This window comes from Acomys minous, assembly GCF_964271855.1.
Source record: "Acomys minous genome assembly, chromosome: 8".
NCBI classification, from domain to species: Eukaryota; Metazoa; Chordata; class Mammalia; order Rodentia; family Muridae; genus Acomys; species Acomys minous.
In genome coordinates this window covers 100,117,074-100,145,028 of record NC_140489.1, presented here as the reverse complement: position 1 = coordinate 100,145,028, position 27,955 = coordinate 100,117,074, and the positions used below count along the sequence as shown (strand labels likewise).

The 27,955-nt window shown below is 41.9% G+C and overlaps 1 protein-coding gene across 1 annotated transcript; it reads right to left on the bottom strand.

Annotated features, from left to right (window-relative positions):
* Positions 1-188: 188 nt before the first annotated feature.
* UBXN2A (UBX domain protein 2A) lies at positions 189-27,954 on the bottom strand. The gene is made up of 7 exons (XM_084791894.1): positions 27,768-27,954; positions 22,728-22,781; positions 19,659-19,800; positions 15,820-15,926; positions 10,433-10,570; positions 9,090-9,248; positions 189-4,496 (listed from the first exon to the last, which is right to left on the bottom strand). The coding sequence occupies exons 2-7, from the start codon at positions 22,766-22,768 to the stop codon at positions 4,307-4,309; spliced, it is 777 nt and encodes a 258-aa protein (XP_084648020.1). The 5' UTR covers positions 22,769-22,781; positions 27,768-27,954; the 3' UTR covers positions 189-4,306.
* Between the last annotated feature and the right edge of the window lies 1 nt (position 27,955).

Below are 27,955 nucleotides of genomic sequence, written 5' to 3'. Positions count from 1 at the left end.
GGCAAGCGCTACCACTGCCCAGATGGACTTACTTTTCAAGGAGATGCAAATTTCTAAAATTACATCATGGTTGAATAATATAGTTGAGTACATTTTTACAAAATCATTCATTCTATTTTTTTGTGCCTGGCAGTACAGTTATCTTGAGATCCCAAGTCAACTTATACTGAAATTATCTTTAGAATATCTGTATTTTATAATTTTTTATTATGAGCATGAATTGTCTGTGCCAAAGCAATTTAAAACAAATGACAAAGAGCCAGATATAAATGTAATGAGTTACCCGCTTCCAAAGACTCAGTGTGATGAACATTTTTTTTTGTTTTTTGAGACAGGGTTTCTCTGTATAGCCCTGGCTGTCCTGGATCAGGCTGGCCTCAAACTCAGAGATCTGCCTGCCTCTGCGTGCATCACCATGGACCAGCTAGGATGAACAATTTATTACTGGAATGGTTTGTTCTGTGGCAGATAAGAACAAAGGAGTAAACACTATGAATAAGCCTCCATGTAGTTGGGCAGTCGTGGCACACGCCTTTAATCCCAGCACTCAGGAGAGAGGCATGCAGATCACTGTGAGTTCAAGGCCAGCCTGGTCTACAAAGTGAGTCCAGGACAGCCAGGGGTACAGAGAGAAACCTTGTCTTGAAGGAGAAAAAAGCCTCCATGTTATGCCCTAAGAATGTATTTATCACTGGACAGCTATTAAAATGTCATTTTTTACATTTCTGAGTATAAAATGAAAATAACATTGGCTAAAGAAAAGGCATCTAATAATCAATAGATCAAATAATCATTCTCAAACTGAATGACTTAGCCAAATAAAAAATGACAAAAGCATTTACAAATAACTCTTTTATAACAACTGTAAATTATTTAATAGACCATTTCAACGGAACAGCATTTTATCTTTAACAGTTCACTTAACCATTAGCAAAATACCACATCAAAAATATATTAAGGCACTAAAATAAATACAAAATATTATATTGTCAATGTATGGAAATATGAAGTGTATTGAATGAGTTGTGATAATAAAGTACGATTATTTTAGCTTTGATAGTGCATAGTAATCTAGCTAGTAAATTAGGATGTCTGCAATCAGATATGTGTTAATCTCATCTGTAAGGTAAGACAACTGACTGATGACAATTCTAAAGCAATGACTTAAGTCAAACTGCACCCCAGTCCTGAGATGTCTACTTACTTCAAGTTTTGCTTTCCTGGCAATTATTCTTCCAAAGTCAACTATAGTAAGGAGTCTATACATCAGCAACTTCTGAATTTACAACTTCTGAATTTTCAAGTAAAAGCTTTATCAAATGATTATCTTTAAGGAAACCTTTGAGAACATTATTTACACTAACAAACATTTTCACAGTTTAAAAAAAGCAAGTTATTGCTGAAGACCACTCTTCCTGTTAGAGCATCTCCCTGGCATGTACTCTAATGGACACCCAAGAAAACCCCACTGTGGCTTCTGTTAATTAGAAATGGGAAAATCCACAAAGGAGTCTTCTTTGTAGATACATGAGAAACATTCTTGTGAGAGGCTCCTCACAAAGATCAGAGAACCGTTTATAAATCATAGCTATGCAAATAGGTTTCATGATAGGCTTATGTGAGACACTCCCTTAGATATCCCTGAACATAGTAACAATCAACAGTTCTTGCCTATATCTGAAAGATAAAACCACGGATTTTACTATCCTCTTTTTTTCTAAAGATTTATTTATTTATGTATATAAGCACTCTATTACATGTATGCCTGCATGACAGAAGAGAACATTAGAGAGAAGATGGCATCAGATCTCATTATAGATGGTTGTGAGCCACCATGTGGTTGCTGGGAATTGAACTCAGGATCTTTGGATGAGCAGCCAGTGCACTTAATCTCTGAGCCATCTCTTCAGCCCCCTCTTTTTTCTTTTTTTGGCTTTTCAAGACAGGGTTTCTCTGTGTAGCCTTGGCTGTCCTGGACTCACTTTGTAGACCAGGCTGGCCTCGAACTCACAGCGATCCACCTGCCTCTGCCTCCCGAGTGCTGGGATTAAAGGCGTGTGCCACCACTGCCCAACTACATGGAGGCTTATTCCTCTTTTTTCTTAAGTATGTAATTATTTGTTTTGGTCAGGAGGGCTCTGATACTGTTATGTAAAGGTTATCGACAAATATTTAATTTTCTATTATGTACCTGTCGATTTCCTAGGTAAAGGGCAAAATGAAACCGCTCTCCTTTATCCTCTATTCCACACTGCCCACCTAAAATATATAGTCTAGCATGTGGAAGGCTGGGGGGGAGAGCATCTTTAAAGTAAGGCTGCAGAAGAAGGAGCTGAGCCAGGACATCTTCTTATGTACATAGGTTTCCTCCTGTTATTCCTGAGTCTTACCTAAAACCTCATCACACTTCCCAGCCCTGTCCCATCTGCAGATGGGAGGCAAGGAACAGGTGACATCACGAGCAGTTCAGCTTAAGGAGGGACAACCTGAGTAAAATTGGGAAGAGGACAAGCTGAGATGTAGAGGCTGCATTTGGGCGGAGCTGTCCACTGTGGTGAAGGATACAGAACAGACTCAGACCTAGTACAGAATTCCTGCAGTTAGTAAATACCTATGAATCACTCAAGGTTCCAAATGGAGTTGGCTCCCACCTCAGACAGTGAACCATGCTTGTGGTAGGTGGAAAGAATAGATTTGGTTGTTTTGATTTAATGGAGTCTCATTCTATAGCCCAAGCTGGCCTTTGGTAATCCTCCTGCCTCAGCCTCCCAAGTTATATGATTATATATGTGAGCTATCATGTTTGGCCAGGTATTGGCCCTTTGGGAAGGACTCCTAAGTGACCTTTTGCCAAAATGCCTTTTCTAATCATATAGTGATAGATGTTTCTTTTCCATTCTCAAATAAAAAGTGCTGTTCCAGGCATGGTGGTGCATGCCTTTAGTCCCAGCACTCAAGAGACAGAGGCAAGAGGATCTTCGTGAGTTTGAGACCAGCCTGATCTAAAAAGTGAGTCAGGAAGTCAGGGCTACACAGAGCCCTGTCCCTGTCTCAAAAAACAAACAACAACAAAAACAAAAAATATGTGACAGTGCAACATAGTGAATGTGGAAACAGATGAGAATCATTTATCTTACATTTTAGGAAAAAAGGAAATACAATGCCATCTTTCTCAATAAATCTTATCATGCTTTGTAAATTACTATTATTTAGTTTAAATTTTAAAAATTTAATGTGTATGGTATTTTGCCTGCAGGTAAGTCTATGTAGCACTTGAGTGTAGTGCTCACAGAGCTCAGAAGAGGGAGTTGGATCCCTTGGAGCAGGAGCTTCAGATGGTTGTGAGCTGCCATGTGGATGCTGGAAACTGAAGCTGGATCCACAGCAAGAGCAGCCAGTGCTCGTGACTGCTGAGCCATCGCTCTAGGAGTGAATGTTGTTACTGTTAAGTGACAGGGTTTTTCCTATGTTGCTTAGGCTGAGCTGAACTCCTGGGCTCAAGTGACCCTCCACTCAGCTTGGTGTGACCTAGAGCTACAGGGCATGCACCCCTGTAGGCAGTTTCGAAGCTACTATTTTTAAATGAATAAATATTTGAAAATTTTGAGGGCTTGTGTGTGTGGAGCTGGGGTCGATTGAACCTAAGGTCTCATATATGCTTGGCAAATACTCTACCACTGAACTACATTCCCAGCCCATAAGATTACATATAGAAGGTATAGAAAAGTGTGTAGGCAGATTAATACTGACATTATACTAAACTACACAATTTTATTCCTAAAAGAGTATACATCTTGGATACTGTTGCCAAATGAACATTTGAATTCTCTTGCCATGACAGAGTGAAAACTGAGAAACTCTGAAGATGAGGCATAGGAAATATAATAATTCCATTGATGCTTTTAACGTGCCATGTGTAATATTTTAATGTATTGCTATTTTAAAACTGAGATAGCTCACACTTATACAATATCTGCTATTAGAAATAATGTTTGAATGCTGATGCTGTGAATGCTCTGCTAATTTAGATCACATTAAGATTAATGATACAGCTATTTAATATATCGTATCTGCTAACTAGTACTTGAAAATGGGTATTTTTTTTTTCTGAGTAGCCTTTTGAGAAAAGTATGCAAGCTGTGGCTTCCAGCCATATGTACTCTCCTAATCTGTGATTATTAGAACCCCCATCATAAGGAATTAAGTAGTGCTCAAACCACAAATTCAGTCACACTGACTTCTGTCTCCCACTTCGGCATGTCCACTTCCAACCATCATTTCTCTCAGCCTCTCGAAATCAAAACTATCAGAGTTTTCTAAAAGGCTCGGCAGTTTTCTGGAGTCTCTGAATGATTACAGCATTCTGCAAATCTGCTTCCTCCAATGTGAGCGTCTCATCCAGAAATCTGAGGAAAGGAAGAGCTGTTGCCAAGGCAAAGGGAGGGCTTCTCTGAGATCCCTGGTATTTTTCAATGAAGTCTTTGATGTGGCTCACCCTGCAAAACAGCACAAACGATTAACTTATGAAAATCCAAACTATCTAATGTAAGGTAGCACATTACCTTGTATAGATATTTGGATTTGTTAAAATAGAGAGTAGAGTAAGTTTTATATGACACAACTAGTCATTTGCTGTTGCTTTTAAAGGAGTGCTGGGATTACGGGCCAGGGCTGAATTTGCATACATGTGACACCACGCCCAGTTTATATGGTGCTGTGGATGGAACCCAGGGCTTCAGCATCCTAGGCAGGTACTTTACCATCTGAGCTGCACAGCTACATTCATTTGTGAATGAACCCAGAGGCTCATGCATGCTGGCCAAGAACTCCTACTACTCAGCCAGAGCCCAAGTTTTGTTACCTTTTAAATTTGATGTCTCTGTCCCTGTCTCTGTGTCCTCTGCCCATAATTGTTGTAATCTTGAACATTGTTCAAAGTTATCTTTGCTCAAAGCTCATCATTGTATGTTTAAAGGAAATTGCACATGGCACTGATCAAAACTAAGATGCCTTTTTTCTAGCCCAGCATTATTTTATTACTAGTTAAAATAATTTATTCTCCTCAGTGTGTGTGGGTGGGCCTTCTCTATCCACCTTACTGAGGGATCTGACTCACGATTCCAGGCTTATGCAGCAGGTGCTTTAAAAAAAATTTACCACTGAACCTGCTTGCTGGTCCTATGAAATTCCTAAAATAAAAATGATGCCACTGGGCTGGAGAGATGGCTGAGAGGTTAAGGGCACGGGCTGTTCTTCCAGAGGTCCTGAGTTCAATTTCCAGCAACCACATGGTGGCTCACAACCATCTATTAATGAGATCTTCTGCCCTCTTCTGGCGTGCAGGCATACATGCAGGCAGAGCATTGTATACATAATAATAAATAAGTCTTTGTAAAAAGAAATGATGCCACAATAGTTTCCTTTCTTCCCCTTCTCCCTTCTATTTCCTTTTCTTTTGCAGTGGTGGGGATCAAACCCAGGGCCTTGTGCATGTTAGGCAAGTGCTCTATCCTTGAAGCTACATTTACAGCCCTCAAAAATATTTTAACATTTGGAACTTTTGTATTTATTGAAACAGAGTCCTTTTAGATTTAGTTTTGCAAGCATTTATCAAATCACTCAAGTACGTCCACAAAGAACAGCATCCTGAGCACACCAAGTAGGTAAGATTTGAACACTACTGAGACTCAGACCCCAGGCACTTCTGATTCCACCACAAGGTTAGTGACGTAAACCTTTTTGTACTTTTTTTTTTTTGTGGTTGTTTTTGGTTTTTTGAGACAGGGTCTCTCTGTGTAGCCTTGGCTGTCCTGGACTTGCTTTGTAGACCAGGCTGGCCTCAAACTCACAGAGATCTGCCTGCCTCTGCCTCTTGAGTGCAGGGATTTTAAATGCGTGTACCACCATGCCCGGCCCTTTTTCCGTTCTTTTTAATGATGGAAATTAAACCTGAGGTTTTGTGCAAGCACTGGAATGTATCTCCAACCTTATTTTTTTGTTTTGTTTTGTTTTTTGAAACAGGGTTTCTCTGTGTAGCCTTGGCTGTCCTGGACTCACTTTGTAGACCAGGCTAGCCTCCAACTCACAGTGATACACCTGCCTCTGCCTCCCAAGTGCTGGGATTAAAGGCATGTGCCACCACAACTGGTGATTTTTTTTTTTAATCCATTTTTTTCTTTCCTTTCTTTCTTTTTCTTTTTGTGCTTTGAGACAGGGTTTCTTTTGTAGTCCTGGCTGTCCTGGACTTGCTTTGTAGACCAGGCTGGCCTCCAACCCATAGAGATCCACCTGCTTCTGCCTCCTAAGTGCTGAGATTAAAGGCGTGCGCCACCACCGCCCAGCAAAATCTAGTTTTTCAAGGCAGAATTTCATGTAGCCCAGGCTGGTCTCAAATTTGCAATGTTACTGAGAATGTCTTTGAAGTTCTGATCCTCCTGCCTCTACTTCCTAAGCCTGGGATACATAAGATCCTAGCTCAAAAACAAATGAACAAGAAGACAAAGATGAGAAAAAATAATAAATAATCTAAGATGTAAATCTAAGCTGAGCCTGGTGACACAAGTTAGTAATTCCAGTTGCTATGGAGGCTGAAGCAGAAGAATTAAAGTTCAAAGCCTGGCTGGCAACTTGGTGAGGACTGTCCCAAAAAAAAAACCAAGATAATTCAGTGATAGAATATTGCTCTAAAAACTCAACCAACCCACCCACCCAAAAGAAGAAATGCAAAATTTAAAGGCTATAACTGTGTATAAAAGCACTTGTTACCAAACCTGACAACTGAGTTAGATACCCAGGACTCACAAGATGGAAAAAGAAAAGGTTCTCAAGTCATTCTCTGACACACCCACCACACAAACACATGGTACTCATGTGCTCCCTACCCCCACACCTATTCACAAAAGATAGATAGATAGATAAAAAGATGATAGGAAGACAGACAGACAGATAGATAGAATGAATGTTAAAAAGCAGACTACATATTGAGGCCAGCCTGGTCTACAGAGTGAGTTCCAGGACAGCCAGGGCTATATAGAGAAACTGTCACACACACACCCAAACCCCCAAACCAAACAAAAACAAAAGCAAAGTCTAACCGGGCATGATAGTACACGCCTGCATGTACTCTTAGCAGAAGAATGGCTAAGGCAGTATTGAGTTGAAGTCTAGCCTGAATTATAGAGAGAGATAGGTCAACCTGGGCTACCTAGCAATCTCCTGCCTCAACCAAGCAACCAACCAAAAAACAAACAGCCCATGCAAGCTGATTAACTATCCACTTAATAAACACTACAGGCCAGTAGAGATCTTAACCCTCCAATGGTGAGGAAGACATATTTTATCCCCTGGAAGCTAAGTTATTCAGAATAACTTTATATAAGTTTATATATTATATATACAGAATAATTTTATATAAGTTTATAGATATACAGAGCAAACTGGATGTCATTTGGACAATGGGAAAAGAGAATTATGTGTGTCTAGGAGTTCAAAACGGACTAGGGCAAAAAGTGAGACTGGGGCTTATAAAAACAGATGTAGAGAAGGAAGAAAGTGCTTTAGCAAGTGAACACATACTAAGAAACTAAAAAGTAGCTGAGCATGGTTGCACACACCTTTAATCCCAGCACCTGCAGAGGCACATGGATTGCTGTGAGTTTGAGGCCAGCCTGGTCTACAAAGTAAGTCCAGGACAGGCAAGGCTACACAGAGAAACTCTGTCTCAAAAAACAAAACAAAACAAAGGAGGGGCGGGGAGATTAAAAGGCAAAATAGATCAATTCCTAGCTCTAGTTGGAGATTTTAGTGTAGCCTTCTTGGTAATGGATAAATAAGTAAATGTTGTAGATATGTATCATGAAGGAAGTCCTAGGTTTGGTCCCTCGCTTTGGAAGTGTATGTTGGGGAAGAGGTAATTTAAATTTTCTTTTTATTGCATTTTATTTTTTGGAGTTTTTCAAAACAGGGTTTCTCTGTGTAGTCTTGGCTATCCCAAACTGTCTTTGTAGACCAGGCTGGCATCTAACTCAGAGATCCTCCTGCTTCTGCCTCCTGAGTGCTGGAGTTATGGGCATGTGCCACCTCGCCTGTCTGGAAGCAGTAATTTAAAACAACGGTGAGCTAGCAGAAAGGAGAACAGACCAATGAACATAGTATGGAGAGTCCAGAACAGTCACAAGCATCTGACTGGGAGGGAAGAGGATAGATAGAACACTAAGGAACAGGTGAACTCCTACTCAAGAGGCTGCCTCTTGTGTCTCTACCTTGATGGTTTAAGTGGGAGACAGAAGGAGCAGATCCAGAGTCAGCGACCTGCAAAATGAGCTCAGCTGAGCGCCACAAAGCCATACCAGGAAACACAGGTCAAAGATTTTGAAACAAGGGCTGTGCTTTTTCTAACAATATAAATAGAATTATAGTGAACTTGTTCTATAAACTTTTTTTCCCTTTTCTGAGACAGGGTCTCACCGTGCAGCTTTGGCTGGCCTAGATCTCACAAACTAGGCTAGCCTAACTCATAAGCGATACACTGTCTGCATCCCAAGCCATGGTGTTAAAGGCCTGCACCATCACAACCTGCCCTGTTCTATAATTTCTTAGAACTCAGTATCATGCTTTTTAGGATTTTTGTGACAGTACTGTACAATAGGAAGACTGACAACACATTTGCATGAATAAACTTAAACTTGGACTACTGGCAATAAAAACAGAATGGATAAACAATTATTTATAAATGATAGAATACAGTAGACAAAAATAGTTGGGCTGGAGCTGGAGCTCACGGGTAGGGCATATATGCCTAGTGCATGTGAGTATGGTCCCCAGCAACAACAACAACAAAGCCAGAAGAAACAGCTAGTGCAGAAGCCCAAATCAACACGCAAAACATGCTAATAGAACAAAGCAAACAGTACCCAAGACTGTAAACAGGAGAATCTAAGAACCCTGTGATGCACGACACAATGCATTTAGACAGCTATTTATTAAAAGCCTTCATTGGTTCTCAAAAATCAATGTTGTCTAGACTTAAATGAAGAAATGAAATTTAAAACTGGAAAACAAAACAGATGAGTAGACAACAAAGGACTGACCTATGAGAAACGTTAAATCTTTGGACGGTCCTTTCCCCATTGGCTAACCAGATCTGGATCCTGGTAATGGGCTCCAAATTGTTCAGTGAGACAGCAGACAAAGTGTTTTGATCGTCAACCTCGATACTCTTTGCTTTAGAAACGATTTTTGGTGTAGCACTAAAAAAAAAAATCCAAACAACAAAGTCAGATACATATGTTTTCATTATTATAAAGATTATACATCAAGCTCATTTACTGGAAGAGTTTTATAAATCACAACTACTCCCTCAGTAAGAAAAGCTAGTTATGGTCACAACATATGATGTTCTAGGAAGCAAAGGAAAATATGCACATTGAATTAATCTGTAAATTTACAGAATGACATGTAAATTAGCAATACCCTAGATACAGGATGAATCTCTAGTAGAAATTAGAAATTCTCTGTAGAGGTTAGCCCCTGAGTTATCAAGGAAACCAAAGTAAACAAAAAATTTTGAAAGGTACACCTATAAGTTCCTGTATGTAAAGTTGAAAGTGTATATACCTTCCCACTACTAATAACTGAGATATGACATTTATAAAAAGCCAGGTGGCCTCATATCTAGTCTCTGTCACAAAGCTTTGACACTGATACTGTATCATGTATATTCTTATGTTTAATATTTTAAAATTCAGCAGTCATCCTAGAACAAAGTGGGTGGGCACTAGAAGCCATGAGATTTTTCCAGAGCAGAGGGAAAACTAGAATTTTACTATAAGAGAGTTAGCAGAGGTGCTCTAGTGGTATGAATGAGGGAGAAAAAAATGATTTACCTAGTTCTGTCCTTAATAGGAACTTTTGATCTGAGGCTCCCACCAAATGCCCAAAACTAGTATTGTCTTATATTAATATTTACTAAGGTTAATAGGCCTTAGGAATCCTTATAAAAATTAATATAAGGGCCTAGGTATAATATAAGGGCCTGGGTATCTACCTCAGTTGGTAGAGTGCTTGCTTAACATAGACAATACCCCATAAAACTGAGCATTTGGCAAACATAATCCCAGGACTGGGCAGGTGGAGGTAGGAGGATCAGAAGTTCAAAGCCACCTTTGGATACATAGAGGCCCTGCCTAAAATAAACAGAGCAAACCAAAACCAAAACCAAATCAACCTTACAAAGACAACCTGACTTGGGACCTGGGGATGTATTTCACTAGTTAAGTACTTTCTTTGCTTCACATGTGTATGTATGGGCCCTAGGTGTGACCCTCAGCACCAGGAAAAAAATTCATTCTACCAGGAGAAATATTAAGTTCTGTATGGTCAGAATAATGAGAGAACATTTGTCATGGAAAGCACAGATAATAACCACGCTCACCTTCCTAGTCTGTAGCCCTGTCCTGAGAAGGGCTGGAACACAGGTTTTGTAGATACACATACTTCATTTTTCTTATCTTCAACTTTAACATCCACCTCCTCTTTATCAAAAATTCCCCGTAATTCTGAAGGTAATTCCCTTTGAAAGAAAAGAAAATGAAAAAACTCCTGTTTTCACTTTCTCTGAAATATACATTCTATATGCCAAAAGAACATGATTTGTAGAAGTGTAATGTATCGGTAGTTTAGCTGATAGAACATTAGCCTAGTATGTGCAGGTCTTGAATTTAATCTCTTGCACCACATATATGAGACATAGTGGTACATGTTATAATCTCAGCACTTGGGACACAGAAGCAGGAAGATCAGAAGTTCAAGGTTATCCTTGACCACATGACATGGCTGAGGTCAGCCTGGACTACAAGAGACCCTTGAAAAAATAAATAGGACTGGTAAAGGTGCTTGTTACCAGGCCTGACCACTGAGTTTCATCTCTGGAACACACATGGTGGAAGGAGAGAACCAGCTCCCACAAGCTGTCTTCTGACTTCTAATATGAATGCCATGGCACACAGGGGTGTTTTGTTTGTATGTATGCATGCATGTATGTATGTATAAATAAATGTTAAAAATTTAAAATACATGAAACAAGAAATAGAAATGATATATAATACCTCTACAATGAAATAATGGAATGTATTTAAATATCACCAAATAATATGAATATACAAACCCTAAGTGAGATAATGTTAAAGGCCATATATTCAGTTTTATAGCATTATCTAGAATAGTATTAAATTCATAATACTTATGTTTTGTTAAATTTAAATAGTTTTGGTGTTGCTGTGTGTGTGTGTGTGTGTGTGTGTGTGTGTGAATGAGCATATGCTTATGTCTGTGGGTAGTGCTTGTACCTACATACATGTGCATGAACCCAGAGAAAGGCACTAGGTGTCTTATTACTTCCTGCCTTACTCAATCTAAGGCAGAGTGTCTCAGTGAACCCAAAGCTCATGTTTTTAGCTAGCCCGGCAGCAAGTAAGCACCAGTAATCCTTCTGTCTCTGCTCTGCAACAGTGCTGGGGTTACAGGTGCATAAGACAATGACCATCAGGTCCTCACGGGTGCAGAGCGGGTGCTCTGAACAACTGAGTCATCTCTACCCCACGTAAAGATTATTATTATTGTGTGTATGTATGATGTACATGTGTGACTACAGGCATGTGGGTGCCATGGTATGTGTAGAGGCCAGAGGACAACTGTTGGGAATCAGTTCTCTCCTTTCACTCACTCTGGATTCAGGTATTTGGAGGTCTTCAGGCTTGATTGATCAGATGAGCCATATGAAAGTCCATTAGTTTTTAACATTTAAAAAAAAAATACGTGACCAAAGGACTAAAGATGAGTAGAAATATTAAGCTTCAGATCTGGTTTTGTTATTATTCTTTGCTTTTTTGAGATAGGGCCTCATGTCTGGCAGGCTACTCTTAAATCGCTGATTCACGGCTCTGCCTCCTGAATGCAGAATTACAGGCATATGCCACCATACTTGGCTAGTTGTGGTTTTCATTTTTGAGACAGGTTCTGACTCTGTAGCATAGGCTGGCCTAGAATTCATAATAGTTACTACTTCTAGCTTCAAAGGTATGACAATCCTCCTGCCTTAGCCTCCCGAGTGCATAGGTTATAGGAGGGACACTTTCTTGGCTCATCTAAGTTGGATTTACAGCCAGGTGTGACAGCACACACCTTTGATCCCAGCACTTGGGAACCAGAGGCAGGGGGATCTCTGAGCTCGAGGCCAACCTGGCCTACAAAGTGAGTTCTAGGACAGCCACAGCTATACAGAGAACCCTGTCTCGAAAAAACCAAAACAAACAGATTTACTTTGATAATGACAAAGGTGAAATACAAACTACTACTACTGAATTAAAAAAACTTTTTTTTTCACATTTCATCCTCCCCCTCCCCTTTTTTAAAATTTGGTTTTGCAAGACGGGTTCCTCTGTGTAGCCCTGGCTGTCCTAGACCTTGTTCTGTAGACCAGGCTGGCCTCAAACTCAAAGATCTACTTGCCTCTACCTTCTAAAAGCTAGGATTAAAGGCATGAGCATCCACCACCCAGCTCACATTTAATCTTTTTTGGGGGGGGAGGATTTTGGACAGGGTTTCTCTGTGTAGACTTGGCTGTCCTGGACTCACTCTGCAGACCAGGCTGGCCTCGAACTCACAATGGTCCGCCTGCCTCTGCCTCCTGAATGCTGGGATTAAAGGCGTGTGCTACCACCGCCCAGCACATTTCATCCTTTTAAAGATGTAAATAACAGAGATTGGCTCCAGCCCCAGGCTTTGTCTAATATTTCAGATACCTTTTCTTGTTATTTGTTTGTTTGTTTGTTTTTCGAGACAAGGTCTCTCTCTGTAGACCAGGCTGGCCTCAAACTCACAGTGATCCACCTGCCTCTGCCTCCTGAGTGCTGGGATTAAAGGTGTAGGCCACCACGCCTGGCTTCTTGTTTGTTTTTAAGATGGGGTCTCTCTATGTAGCCCAGGCTGTCCTGGAACTCCCTATGTAGATCAGGCTGGTCTCAAACTCAAGCGATCCACTGGTCTGCTTCTGGAGTGCTAGGATTAAAGGTGTAGGCCACCACACCCAGCCTAAATATTCTTTATACGTGTAATAATTCAATAATCAGATTTTTAAAATTTTGAGTTCAAATATCTAATAAGGAATATGGGCATAGAACATATAAAAATTCTCAGCTAGGCATAGTGGCACATGCCTTTAATCCCAGCACTAGGAAGCAGAGGCAGGCAGATCTCTGTGAGTTCAAGGCCAGGATTCAAGAAATCCTGTTTCATAAAACTAAAAACAAAACAAACAAACAAACAAACAAACAAAACCAAAAAATCATCAACAACAAAAACCTCTTATGGTTTATAGCTCAGTGGTAGAACAATGGTCCTGATGTGCAAGGCCCAAGTTGGATTCTCTCTGGAAATGGGTTGGGTGAAGCAAATAATCTAATATTTAATAGGCAAAGAGTCTGGAGAGATGGCTCAGTGGTTAAAAGCGCTGGTTGCTCTTGTGGACCTGGGTTGGATTCCCAGAACCCACAGGACAGCCCACAACCATCCATTACTCCAGACAAAGAGTTTGACACTTCTTCTGACTACCATGGGCATCATGCATGCATGTTGTGCACGTACATTCAAGAAAAATAACAATACACATAAAATCATAAATACATCTGGAAAACAGGCAAAGAAAAAATGGACAAATAGTTGAGATAGACATTTCTCCAGAGAAGATTTATAAATGGCTAATAAACACAGAAAGACCATTCAACACTACTGGTCATCAGGAAAATGAAAAGAATCAGAATAAAACATTGTTTTCTACTTATAAGAAAAGCTATAATTTAAAAAGAATGACATGCACAGACATTAGTGGAGACAGAAAAACTGTAACTTCCATAATTGTTGGTGTATTGCTGGGGTAGTTTAAAATGGTATAGCCACTTTAGAAGTTAAAGATAGCATTAAAATTTTTTTGGAGATGTATATGTATAACTGGACACGGTGGCACACATCTTTAATCTCTGTGAGTTCAAGGCCAGCTTGGTTTACAAAGCAAGTCTCGGACAGCCAAGGGTACACACATAGAAACCCTGTCTTGAAAAAGAAAAAGAAATATGTGGGAAAGATTAAGCTTTGTCACAGGTGGAAGCAGTCTTGGCGGGCTTTACCCTTGGGGCACACCATGAATACCTTGTGAGAGACTGTATGGAGCCTTCCTGGGCTTGGAATTCAGGAAGCCTACCTGGGAACCCCACCGTGGCTATTGTTTTCCTAATTGACCCTCGAAGGGAGAAGGAGACCGCCCTTTGCATGTGACTGGGAAAGGGTAAGGAGAAAAACAAGAGGTAGAGAAGGGGAAGGCGAGCAAGGCGCAGAGAGAGAGGAAGGGACCTGACCAGCTCGTGGGACAGACACCTAAGGACCCGTCCTGCCGCCGGATTCCAGGAGGTTTACTCTTCTGTTCCTTTAACCTTTTTTTCCTTCTTGTATATGCTAGTTGGGTTGCATAATAAAGTTTAATTGTTAATAAACAGAGCCAACAGAAATATATATGTATGTGCATATGTCTAACTAAAAACACATAAAAACTTAGCCAAGGGCTGGAGAGATCAGCAGTTAAGAGCATAGTCTATTCTTCCAGAGGACCCAAGTTTGGCTCACAATGTCCTCTAACTACAGTTCCAGGGGATATGATGCCTCTGGTCTCTTCAGACATTCACACATGTGTACAATGCATTCTTTCCCCTTGCATACACATAATTAAAAAATACATTGAAAAACAAAAACGTACTTGTGTTAGTGATACGTGCCTGTAAACCTAGCATTTGAGTGGTAAAGAAAGAAGGATAAGGCCAGGTGTGATGGTGCACGCCTTTAATCCCAGCACTCGGGAGGCAGAGGCAGGCAGGCTGTGAGTTCGAGGCCAGCCTGGCCTACAAAGGAAGTCTAGGACAGCCGGGGCTATCCAGAGAAACCCTGTCTCAAAAACAAAAAACAGAAAACAAAAACAAACAAAGAAACAAACAAACAAAAAAGGAGCATCAAAGAAGCAGAGAGTGTGGGTCAGAGATGGTGGCGAGCAAGTCAAGGGAGAATTAGAGCTGTGCAGTCTAGGACAGCCAAGGCTACACAGGAAAACTGTGTCTTGACAAACCAAAAGAAGGAAGGAAAAGGAGTCAAGGTCATATTCAGTAATAAACTTGGGTCAGCCTGGGCTACATGAGACACAGGAATCTCTCCAAACCAATTACTTCATACAGGGTATGTGAGTGTAGCTCAGTAATAGAGCACTTGCCTAGCTTGCATAAAGCTCTGACTTTGATCAACAGCCCCATAAAACAAAAACAAACCCAAACCTAACAAACAAAAAGCAAAACACATGCACAGAAATAGTTGTAGTAGCATTATTTATAGAAGCTCTAAATATGAAAATGACCCAAACATCTTGCCAATGATAAACAGACAAACTGAGACATATCTCACTATATAGTCCTGGCTGTCTCTGAACTCACAAAGATCTGCCTTCATCTGCCTTGAGAATGCTAGGATTAAAGGCATGCGGCACCAGGGTTAGTCAGATACTTTTTGTAGTAATACAAGTGGAAATCTGCGAGTTTGAAGGCAGCCAGATCTACAAAGTGAGTCCAGACCAGCCAGTACCACACAGAGAAATCCTGTCTCGGAAAAACAAAACCAAAAAACCCAAAACAAAACAAAATAAAAAAGAAAGAAAATAACTAGTATGCTTGTGAATGAGTAAGGGGCACAATCATCATCACACGCGCTTCTCTCATAAAGCCTGCTTACCCCTTTTTGATAGAGTTCAGAAACTGCTGACTTGCACCATCAGAGTAACTTCTAAAATCACCGTTGACAGTGAATCCATTTTTCCACAATTTTATATTTATATCTACCTACAAGGCAGTAAAGGCAGAAAAGCATTGTTAATAAAGGGTGACAGCAGCAAATGAAGCCCTCCTAATTGTTTCCTATCACTGTAGTTTTCAAAATTATTATTTTATGTATGTGATCATTTTGGCTACATGGGTATCTGTGCACCAGTTTGAGTGCAGTGTTCACAGAGGCCAGAAGAGCGTGTTGGAGCTGGAGGCACAGGAAGTTGTGAGTCACCGTACATGTGCTGAGAACTGAACCCAGACCCACTGGAAGAGCAGCCAGTACTCTAAACTGCTGAGCCACCTCTCCAGCCCCCTATCATTCTATGTTCTATATGTAATAAGCAAACATCAAATAGAAAAATAACCATGTATTTACATAAATAATATGGTTTAAAATTCATTAGTAATAACTTGGGATAACTCACTTGGAAAAAAGTTCTGTGCCATGTTGTAACTCAAAGGACACCTGATGAAAAGCTTTTTAGATTCTCACCAGTAGAGGACTTCATCTGAAATGATTCTGAGCAAGAAGAATATGCAAGGACGGCATGGTGATGCACGCCTGTAATTCCAGCACTTGGGGGTTGAGACAGGAGCACTGTGAGTTCCAGGATCTGGCCTGGGCTAAAAACCAAGTGCCAACCAGGTGAGTCTGAGCTACAACGTGTGCTCCTGCCTCAAAAAGCAAACAAACTGGGCTGGAGACATAGGTTAGCAGCTAAAAGTGTCTACTGCTCTTACAGAAGACAAGGGTTCAGTTTCAGCCCCACATGATGATGGCTTCCCTATGCAGGTGTACATGCAGGCAAAGCACTGCATACATACGAGTTTCCCTACATAAAAGTATGCCTGTTGATATTTACATATCTCTTCATAGATGGAAAAACAGAAAACACCATAATTAAATTATCCAAAACCACTTGAATCTAATGAGCCTACATTTAGGTACACATGTACATATATTCGTACAAAACACCCAAACACATGAAATAAGCAAACCTAAAACAAAACATTTAGAGTGTATATGTGTCTATATAGGTCAAAGGCAACTTATGGGAGTCAGTTCTTGTGGGAAGAATTGTAAGCAGGTGCCCTTACTCAGTGAGCCATCTCTCACCACTCCTCTATATTTTGAGACAGACTCTCTTACAGAATCTGGATTTCACCAATTCAGCTAGACTGACTGGCCACCAAGTCACAGGGACTTTCTTCTACCTCTGCTTCTGCAGCCCTGTGAGTCCGTGGCTTTTTATGTGGCGGCTGCAGTGCCAGTCGTGCTCCTCACACTTACGTCTGTGAGGCGCACACTCTCTAACGGTCCTCACACTTACGTCTGTGAGGCGCACACTCTCTAACGGTCCTCACACTTACGTCTGTGAGGCGCACACTCTCTAACGGTCCTCACACTTACGTCTGTGAGGCGAACACTCTCTAACGGTCCTCACACTTACGTCTGTGAGGCGCACACTCTCTAACGGTCCTCACACTTACGGCTGTGAGGCGCACACTCTCTAACGGTCCTCACACTTACGTCTGTGAGGCGAACACTCTCTAACGGTCCTCACACTTACGTCTGTGAGGCGCACACTCTCTAACGGTCCTCACACTTACGGCTGTGAGGCGCACACTCTCTAACGGTCCTCACACTTACGTCTGTGAGGCGCACACTCTCTAACGGTCCTCACACTTACGTCTGTGAGGCGCACACTCTCTAACGGTCCTCACACTTACGGCTGTGAGGCGCACACTCTCTAACGGTCCTCACACTTACGTCTGTGAGGCGAACACTCTCTAACGGTCCTCACACTTACGTCTGTGAGGCGCACACTCTCTAACGGTCCTCACACTTACGTCTGTGAGGCGCACACTCTCTAACGGTCCTCACACTTACGTCTGTGAGGCGCACACTCTCTAACGGTCCTCACACTTACGTCTGTGAGGCGCACACTCTCTAACGGTCCTCACACTTACGGCTGTGAGGCGCACACTCTCTAACGGTCCTCACACTTACGTCTGTGAGGCGAACACTCTCTAACGGTCCTCACACTTACGTCTGTGAGGCGCACACTCTCTAACGGTCCTCACACTTACGGCTGTGAGGCGCACACTCTCTAACGGTCCTCACACTTACGTCTGTGAGGCGAACACTCTCTAACGGTCCTCACACTTACGTCTGTGAGGCGCACACTCTCTAACGGTCCTCACACTTATGTCTGTGAGGCGAACACTCTCAACGGTCATCTCCCTAGCTTCCTTCCATCCTAGCTGTCTAGCCATGAATTCACTATATAGCTGGAGACAACTCTACACTTCCCCTGACTCTCCATCTCCCAAGTGCTGGGATTACAGATGCTTACTACCTTGACCAGTTTATGCAGTGCTGGTGTTGACTGAACCCAGAGCTTTGTGTTTGCTATGTAAGCATGTCACCACCTGAGCTGCATCCTCAGCCCCATCACAGTATTGTTACAGTATTTTGTATCTATTAGGCCTACAAAGCAAATAACTGACACAGGAAGACTGAAACCTACTTTAAAGCTGCCAGCACTTCCCTGGGCGAGTCTGAACTGATTCTAATCTACTCGTAAACTAAACAAACTACTCTAAACCTTATAACATACATATATTCCAAGCACTCACCACTATGACCCCTGGGCCGGTCCTCGTCAAGTCCCCACTGTCTTCCTCCAATCACCGTCCCTTCCCCAACCCCGTCAAACTTTCTCCTCCCCTGCAAGGAAGTCCCACCTCCCACTTCCTGTCCTTCTGCCCAGCTGATTGGCTAAACAGCACTTTATTGATGGTTGATACATTCACTCAGCATTCCTCCACAATTCCCCCTTTTAGTCTTAAAAAAAAAAAAGTTTTCCTATACATTTATATAATTACACCGATATACAATATATATACACAAGAACCACAAAACAATCATTGTGTTTATGTTATAATGTTTTGCTGTCTTCAACCCCATCAGAGACTTGAGAAGGAATAAAATTAATTAGCTGAGTAAATAGGAAGTGCAGGTTAGCAGCTTCCAAAATGAGGAAAAAAAAAAAAAAAAAAAAAAAAAAGACAGAGACACTTTGCTACCTGAATAGTCACTCGAAACTCTTTAACACGTTGGAGCAGCATTTTCAGCCTTCTGGCCCACTTTATCTGACAAACATGTTTGTGAAGCAGGGACTATGAAGACTTGCCTACCCTGTCTTGGCAGAGTTAGGCCGTCAACTCCACCTGCATCCAAGTTTGCCCGTTTCAGGCAGAATTCCGTCTGCGGCAGACAATAAGGACATTTTTTGCCCAGGGGTGGGTTTGCCACATCTGAAGCCATCTCCTTAAGGAGGTTCCTCAATGCTTATTAACTTCTTTGAGGCAGCTGGGGTGTTGCCAGGAGTCAACCTGTCTCATTTTCAAAGAATCCTCAAACAAGTAAAATATCTTTAAATGCCATATTCTGTAGGTCTCTGATGTTTTTGAAGACTTAATCTAAATATTTTACCTTATCTGTCTACTATCTATTTATCCACATAGTATTCCTGAGAGTAACATTTGTTTGGTTTGTAAATCAAGCAAGTAATACAATAATTTTAACTGGCTGCTCTGATTCCTGCTGAGACCAATAGCTTTACCTACCATTACTTTCCTGGCATCTGTGCAAATTCAACATAATGAAAATGTTTTTTAAAAAAGTAGCTATTACTACTACAAAAATAGTTTTGACTTTAGGAATAAGTAACACTCATTTACCTGTTTCTTCTGTTCAGTGGGGGATGAGCATTTGGCACCAACCTTCTCTGCTTCCTCAAAAAGGCTGTGAGCAAAATAGTCACAGTCTTTTTGTTGATTATCATTGAGGGGCTGATTGTCAGGAGGTCCTGTTTCACAAACCCTAAAAATAAAATAAAATAAATCAAATATTGTTACCTCTAAGTTAATAAGTAGGTGATCTTTGGGAAAGACTATTTGCTGTGTAAGGCATCGTTTGTATTTTAGGATGTGTAGCAGGGCCCTTGACCTTTATCCATACAGTACTGATAACAAGGACAGTGTGAAAGGCAGGAATGATAACAAAGTAGAGTTATAAATATGTATGAAAATGCTATCATAAGCCCATTGCTTTGTAACTTAAAAAGTTAATGTAAAAGCTCCCAAACTATATGATGTTTAGCATATTACTAATGTGCATAAGCATGAGAATGTGTGTGCATGTGCGGAAGCACGTGTGGAAGTTGGAGAACAGCTTGTGGAACAGTGGAAATTGGTTACTCTTTTACTGTGTGGGTCCCCAGTATCAAACTCAGGCCGTCCAGCTTGTCCACAAGGGAGCTACCACACTTGCCCTAGAATTTAAAAAAGAGTTTTTAAAAAGGTCACTAGGAGGCTGGAAAGATGGCTCGTAGGTTAAGAGTGAGTTTGGTTTCCAACACCTACAAATGGCAATTCACAGTTACTGTAGGTAAAGATCCAGCATATCCACATTTTGTGCCTCACCTATAGGAACTGTAAGGCTACATTTATAATCCTGCTGCTAGTCTAAATCTCAAGTCTGCTTCTAACCACGATACTCTATAATGAGCTATTCTATGCACTCTTCACATGCCAACTCATTCAATTTTCACAATGACCCTAGAAAGTGTCATTTTTATCTTAATAGATGAAGAAAAATGCTCAGTAATTTGCTTACTTATGCAAGGCTTATGCTCTTATCACTATGTCAAACAATCTCTCAAAATAGCCATTGTTATATTGTTACTAAAATGATGGCATTCAGGGTTGGGGATATAACTCAGTTGGATATGGCTGGCTCACAAGTAGCTGAATTTAGCTGGGCGCAGTGGCACACTCATGTAATCCCAGCACTCAGCAAGGCAGAGGCAGGTGGGTCTCTGTGAGTTTGAGGCCAGCCTGGTCTACAAAGTGAGTACAGGACAGCCAAGGATACCCAAACCCTATCCTGAAAAATCAAAAAACCAAGTACCTGAGTTTGATCCCCATCACCCAGCTATACAGGGGTGTGATAGTGATTCCTAGCACTCAAGGCAGAGACAAGCAGATTTCTGTTGAGTTCTAGGCCAGCCTGGTCTACAAACAAGTTCCAGCCCAAACAGGGCTATGCAGTAAGATCCTATCTCAACAATTAAACAAACAATAATGCCAGGTGTTCCAGCTGAAGAGATGGTTCATATTCATGGTAATGCTTTAAGTTAGATGTATTCTTTTTACTTCCCTAGACCATTCTTTCTCCTATATATACTATTAAAAGATTCATATTATTAATATTAATTATACCTTTCCAAAACAATGACACTAATGATTTTTCTTTAATAATATCTATGGATAGCATATTGTCTAAAAGTCCAGGCTTTGTGGTTCATGTTTAGATACCTTTACATAGTTGGAGTAAGAAAAACTAAGTCTCAATAAGAAAAATTTATACAATTTATTTTTCTTATCTCTAAGTGCAGATCCTGGGTTAGGGATGTAGCTTAGTTGGTAGAGTACTTTCTTAGCATTCACAAAGCCGTGGGTTCAGCCCTGACTTGGTGGTGCATGACTATAATTCCAGTACTTTGGTAGGAAAGACAAGAAGATCAGAAGTTCAAGGTGATTCATGGGTACATACTGAACTCAGGGATAGCCAGCGCTATTGTGAGACTGCCTTAAAAAAGAAGCAAAGATGCAGATACTTTCAGGACAATGGTCCTGGAGATTAAATGAAAAAGACAATAAAAGACAATAAAACTGGGAGTGGTGGTGCATGCCTTTAACTACAGAGGACCTCTATGAGCTTCAGAACAGCTTAGTCCACAGAGCTAGTTCCAGGTTTGCGCAGAAAGATTCTGTCTTAAAAACCAACCAACTAAACAATCAATAGTTTTAAAAACTCAACGAAAAGCACTGTAAAGAGATATGAAGAGGCCAAAGAAAAGATATTAAGGATTGAAGACAAGACTTAAAGAACTATAGTTAGGAGCCCGGCGACGGTGGCGCACGCCTTTAATCCCAGCACATGGGAGGCAGAGGCAGGAGGATCTCAGAGAGTCTTCCAGGACAGCTAGAGCTGTTACACAGAGAAACCCTGCCTCAAAAAACAAAAAAAAAATTATAGTTAGTGTTCAGTAGGTTGGCTTAGCCAGTACAAGTACTTACTATGTAAGGCAGAGTTCAAGACCCAGAATCCATATAATCATGGAAGGAGAGAACTGACATACACATTGTAGCATGCAGTCATACATATGTACACATGAATACCCACACACACTAATAATAATGATAGTAGTAGTAGCAGCAGCAGCAGCAGCAGCAGCAGTAGTAATAGTGAATTTTATTCAGACAGCAGTTTTTAAGCATAGTCTGACCTGATGGTGTAAGCCCAGGCTGGGGCAGATTTGCAAATTCAATGAATGTGTGGAATACAGAGTGAGTTTAAGGCAAACCTGGGCAATTTAGTGACGCCCTGTCTAAAAATAAAAAGCTCAGGATGCAGCCCATGCTCAGTGGCAGGGTGCTTGCTTTGCATATGTGAGGTCCTAGGTTCAATCTGTACAAAAGAAAGGAAATTAAACAGGAGAAAAAGTAATTATGATCAAAAGAAGAGCTCTAGGATACAATTAAAGGAATAAACTTTTACAATTTATTCAATACAGCTCTCATTAAAACCAACAAACCACTCTCAAAATATATTACTATTACCAATTTGTGGACGTGATTATGTATAATTAAAAGCTGCTTTATTAATTCTGCCAGTGACATGCAAGAAAACCAGAAAAAAAAATAACAAAGGCATCAACAAACTCATTGCTTGAGTTAACTTACCATTCTTCTTTTATACTGTCAAGATTATCTACTTCTTTCATTCTCTTTCTGCTACTGCAAAAGTTAAAAGAAACAAACATTAAAGTTCTCAATAGTATCAAAAAACTTATTCCTATGTAACGGTATTCTTTAACATGTCATGGAACCATAAGGTAGTACTAAACGAGTTTGAACAACAGGCCAAATTCAACATAGTCATTTTTATCTAAAACAAAACACAAAACAAAACACCCAACAGTGTGTGGTGGTACAAGCCTGTAATCCCAGCACCTGGGAAACAGGAAAGATGATCCCAAATTCAAAGTCATTTTAGCTATGTGGCTAAAGAAAAATTTGGGCCCCAAGAAAGACCCTGTTTGAAAAAATGAAACAAAGTAAGCCTTTAACCCTCGCCAGTGGGGAAGCAGAGGCAAGGTAATCTCTGAGTTCTAGGCCAGCTGGTGCCACACAGTGAGACCCTGTCCCAAAGTAAAACAAAACAACGAGATATTTGATCCCACTGTGAACTCAGACTGTAAAAACCTGTCTATAATTGTGGCATGGCTCAGTCTTTGATCCTAGAGCTTTCTGTTTATTGTAAACAAGTACTTGTCATATGGCTCAGCCCTAGCACACACCTTTAATTCCAGAGCTTTCTGTAAACAGGATTAAATAAAGTTAACCCTAAGTCAAGAGGTGCAAGGAACCAGAATGACAGAAAATGAACAGGGGGGAAAAGTCATAGAGAGTGAGAGGAAGTTCCGAGGACAGATGCAGAGATGCACAGAGAGGAACACAGGAAGTAGAAAGGAGGAACATTGAATTGAAGTATATTTAAGACAGCGTGGAGAAGGAAAAGGAGCTTTTTCCTTCTGGCATGTCCATTGAGTAGTAAGGCCAACTGGGTGCTTTCTCTGTCTCCCTGAGCTAGTAGGTTTTCACCCCAGCATCTGGCTCTTGAGTCTTCATTGGTAAAAATCAAGCGACTGGGATTTTTTCTTTATAAGAACAGACATGGGCTGGAGAGATGTCTCAGCAATCAAGAGAACTTAGCGCTCTTTCGGAGGCCTGGGGTTAGGTTCTAGCACCTATCTGGCAGCTCACCCCATCCATAACTCTAGCTCCAGAGTTACACCTTGACTTCTGAGGGTGCCTGGCACACACATGGCGCACACTTTAAAACAACAACTACCAAAAACAACATCAACAACAACAAAAACCCCAAACCACAAAGACACCAATAACATTTTAAAGGGGGACTGTTTTGGGAGGGGTGCTTCCCAAGGGCTATTTTTCCTCTATGTCTGCTATATGTGTATCTCCACACTCCTGTCCCCAGTAAACACCTTAAATAATAATATTTTTGAAGGGCTTTTTTTTGTTGTGTGTGTACTATGTTTAAGTGTTCATGTAGCATGCATGCATGAAGGCAGGCATGTGGTGCCCAAAGGCCAATATCAGGTATTTTCCTGGATATTTTCCCACCGTGTGTGTGTGTGTGTGTGTGTGTGTGTGTGTGTGCGCGCGTGCGTGCATGTGGAGGCCAGAGGGCAATTACACAGGTTTCCTCCTCAGACACTATCCCTCTTATTTTTTCACGCAGAGTGTGTCTCTCTAGACCGTAGGGGTCATTGACTCAGCTGGACTAGCAGAACAGTGAACACCAGAGAAGCACTTGCTCTGTACCACCAGTACAGCTGACTTTTATGTGGATGCTGGTGATCCAAATTCAGGTCTTCACGCTTGCCCACGGAATGTAGGGCTTGGCTCAACCATTCTGCAGCTTCCAGAGGTTTTTCATTGGTTTGCCTGTTTTTCTGAGACAAGGTTCCACTACGTATCCTTGGACGGTCTGGAATGTTAGTTCCAAAGACCGTCATCCCCATTCCTATCCTCATCCAAACTGATCGCTATACGCTGTCAGGGTAACCTTTCTGAAATACAAGTCTGCTTTTTGGACTTCCCTACTAAAAACCCCTCAGTGATTCCCACTGCTGTTAGAATAAGGTCCAAACCCTTTGGGCAATATTACAGGAGAACTAATATAGTTCTTTACATTTTTATCATAGTTGCACTTATTTCCCTTAATTATACCATAGAGATCTTCATTGTTATGATCATCACTACTACTAGATATTTGCCAAAATAGTCATATATAATTAAGTTACTTTATTACTTCATGTATTTATCATTATACAGCTATTGTGTGTATTTATTTAATGCAAAAAGAACAGAGAGATAATAACAGGTATCATGTCCAAAAGGTATCCAGTAGCACCCACAAAAGGACACGCCCACTAACTGGGTCCAAAATTGAGTCTAGGCCCAGCTCAATTAGGACTATAGAAGGAACTTAGATGAAAGGCAGCATTTCTCAGGGAGTTGTGAAACTGGTTCCCATCTGCCAAAAGGAATCATTTCCCTTACCTCTGACAGAAGGAACGCAGAGCTCCACTGATAGATACCTGTGCTGTACATCAAAGCCCGCAGACACCTCCAGGCTCCCTCAGGCCCTCTCCCTCTCCTCTTGCTCTCTAGCTATATGCTATTCTCTCTTCTCTGGTAGACAGTCCTGGCCATGTCCAGGCTGGTTCTCTTTCTCTCAGCTCTGGATTCTGGGTACTTCCTCTCTTATGCACAATACAAACCTTCCCTTTAACCATGCCATAGAGCAGTCAGTTCAGTGCTATCTTTACTCTGCCCAGTTGAGTACAATAATAAGCATTAGCAAAGAAACTCATGGCTTGAGTTAACCTAACATAATAGTTTTGAGAAAAGAAAAGATTGTTCCTAAATCTACAATGTTACGTAAAAGGGTGCTATGTTTTGCCTGGTCCTGATCACCTTCACCACTCAGCCCCCCTTTGCTCTCCATACTCCAGATGCTGTGAGTTTTACACTCCTGACATGGCCAGCCTCTTAGCCTCTGTGGCTTCCAGTTCCTTTGCATGGTCCTTTCCCTCTTTTAGAATTCATCCTTCACCTAATTCCTGTTTACCAGTAAACTCTCAGCTCAAAAATTACTTTCCACCGGGCATGGTGGCACATGCCTTTAATGCCAGCACTTGGGAGGCAGAGGCAGGAGGATCACTGTGAGTTCCAGGCCAGCCTGGTCAACAACGTTGGTCCAGGACAGCCAAGGCTAACACAGAGAAACCCTATCTCGGAAAAACAAAAATCAATCAAACAAACAAAAATTACTTTCCTAGAGAAACTGTTTTCCTCAGCTGGGGTAAATCCCTTATTAACACCCTCTCACAAACACCTTTTTTTATTTCTTCCTTTTAGCTTCTACCTTGGTTTACTGGCATTTATTTCTGTGTTTAATAATTCTTTGCCTAATGATATCATGTAATCTAAATGTAGAATCTATAATTGACATCACCATTTCCTTAGTGTTCAGTTTGCTTGTCTGTTTGTTTATCTGGGGGTGGGGTACAGGAGGCAAATGCCCAAGGGGCTGGAGAGATAGATCATCCATCGAGACCAATGGCTGCTCTGCCAGAGAACATAGCTGGGTTCAATTCCTAGTCCCCACATGGTGGCTCATAACCATCTGTAGCTAGCTTGAAAGGAATGTGACACCATCTTCTGGCTTCCACAGGTACCAGGCACAAAAATGGTGCACAGATATACATGTAGACAAAAGGCTGGTGCACATAAAGTAAATAAATAATATTTTCAAAAGAGTCAGCGCTCAAGTAGTAACTGCTATCCACAGTACTCTTGTTCCTAGTACTCTGTACTCAACCGATCTTTCCTACGTGAACACAGTTCTGACTTTTGCATTTCACCAGTACCTACCACTAATGCGTTATCACACCGGCATTCCCTGCATCAACAACACAACTCAGAAGATGAATCACATCTGTTACACCAGTACTTAGGAAACCGAGGCAGGAAAATGCCACTTTGAGGCCACAATATAATACTTAGTAAATTCCTAAATTCGAGGTCACATGGCCAAGGCTACATATATTCTGTCTCTGGAGGTTTGAGGGTGGGGAATTGCTATATTGCACCCCTTTAATCCCAGGTCTCAGAAAGTAGAGGCAGCCAGCTCTGTTTGAAGCCAGCCTGGTCCACTGAGTGTATTCCAGGGCAGCCAAAATTAATTAGTAAGAACCTGTCACAAGCATGGCCATGGTGGCACACGCCTTTAATCCCAGCACTTAAGAGGCAGAGGCAGGTGGATCACTGTGAGTTCGAGGCCAAGCCTGGTGTACAATGCGAGTATAGGACAGCCATGGCTACACAGAGAAACCCTGTCTGGGGGGGGGGGGGCAATGTCACAAAAAAATTTCAAAAGGGGTGCTGTAAATCTGTAATCCATGCACTTGAGAGTCTGAGAATCACAAGTTCAAATTCAGCCTGTGATTTGATGACGACAAAAACAACAACAAAACAAACAAGCAAAACCCCGAATCAATACAGATCTCCAGTTCACTCTTTTTCATTTCAAATTACATACAAACGAACCAACGCTGGAGGCCACTCTAACGTTCACTTTTGCTAATAAGTAAGAAACTTTATTACCACTAGTTTAAAAAAAAAAGATATAAGAAGGGAAAACAACAAGGAAGACACCGAACATCGTATTTACAAAAATATCAGTTACAGTGAGCTAAGGAAGGCTGGTGAAGTCAGTTACGAAACGTCCAGCGAACCAGTCATTCAGTATTTCTGGAGTGCGCTTTTCGCAGCGTTCGCCTTTGGAAATGGAGACGTCCCTAGAGCACCCAACTCGAAGTTTCTGGGCGCCTCCAGGAAAAGAAGCGCGACGTGCTTCTGCCGAGCTGGCGAGCCTGGCGGCCAGCGGAGCCGGGAGCTGCAGGTCCGGGCTCACCTGGCCCGGGGGCTGGGACCGGGAGGCCTCGGTCGAGCGGCGTCCTTCCCTGGCCGCGGCCGCGAGGTCCCGAAGCCCCAAGGGCCGACTCACTGCGGCCCAGACGCGTCGCGGTCGTGGGGCGACAGCCCAGTGCGCACCCCGGGGAAACGCCCGCCCGCCTGCCCGCCTGCCCGCCCGCCGGACCCCTCACCCGGGCGAGCCTGAAAACTCACCTCAGGGCGCGGCCCCGTGGCCTAGTCCTCCGTCTCCTAGGGCGGGCGAGCGTCGCAGCCGCCGCTGGGCCGAAGCCCCTCCGCCCAGGAGCGCCGGGAAACCCTCTCCGGACCCGCGGCCCGCCGCGGAGGTCAGACCCGCCTCCCTCAGCCCGCCCGGCACGCGCCGGGGAGCGCGCCTGGCCGAC

Bases quoted from the DNA above. Each gene is read 5' to 3' on its own strand.
- UBXN2A (XM_084791894.1), bottom strand. From the start codon at position 22,768: ATGAAAGAAGTAGATAATCTTGACAGTATAAAAGAAGAATG. The intron at 19,801-22,727 runs GTAAGTTAACTC...TTTTATTTTTAG, and splicing joins GACAGTATAAAAGAAGAATG to GGTTTGTGAAACAGGACCTC. The intron at 15,927-19,658 runs GTAAATGAGTGT...ACTGCCTTGTAG, and splicing joins CCACTGAACAGAAGAAACAG to GTAGATATAAATATAAAATT.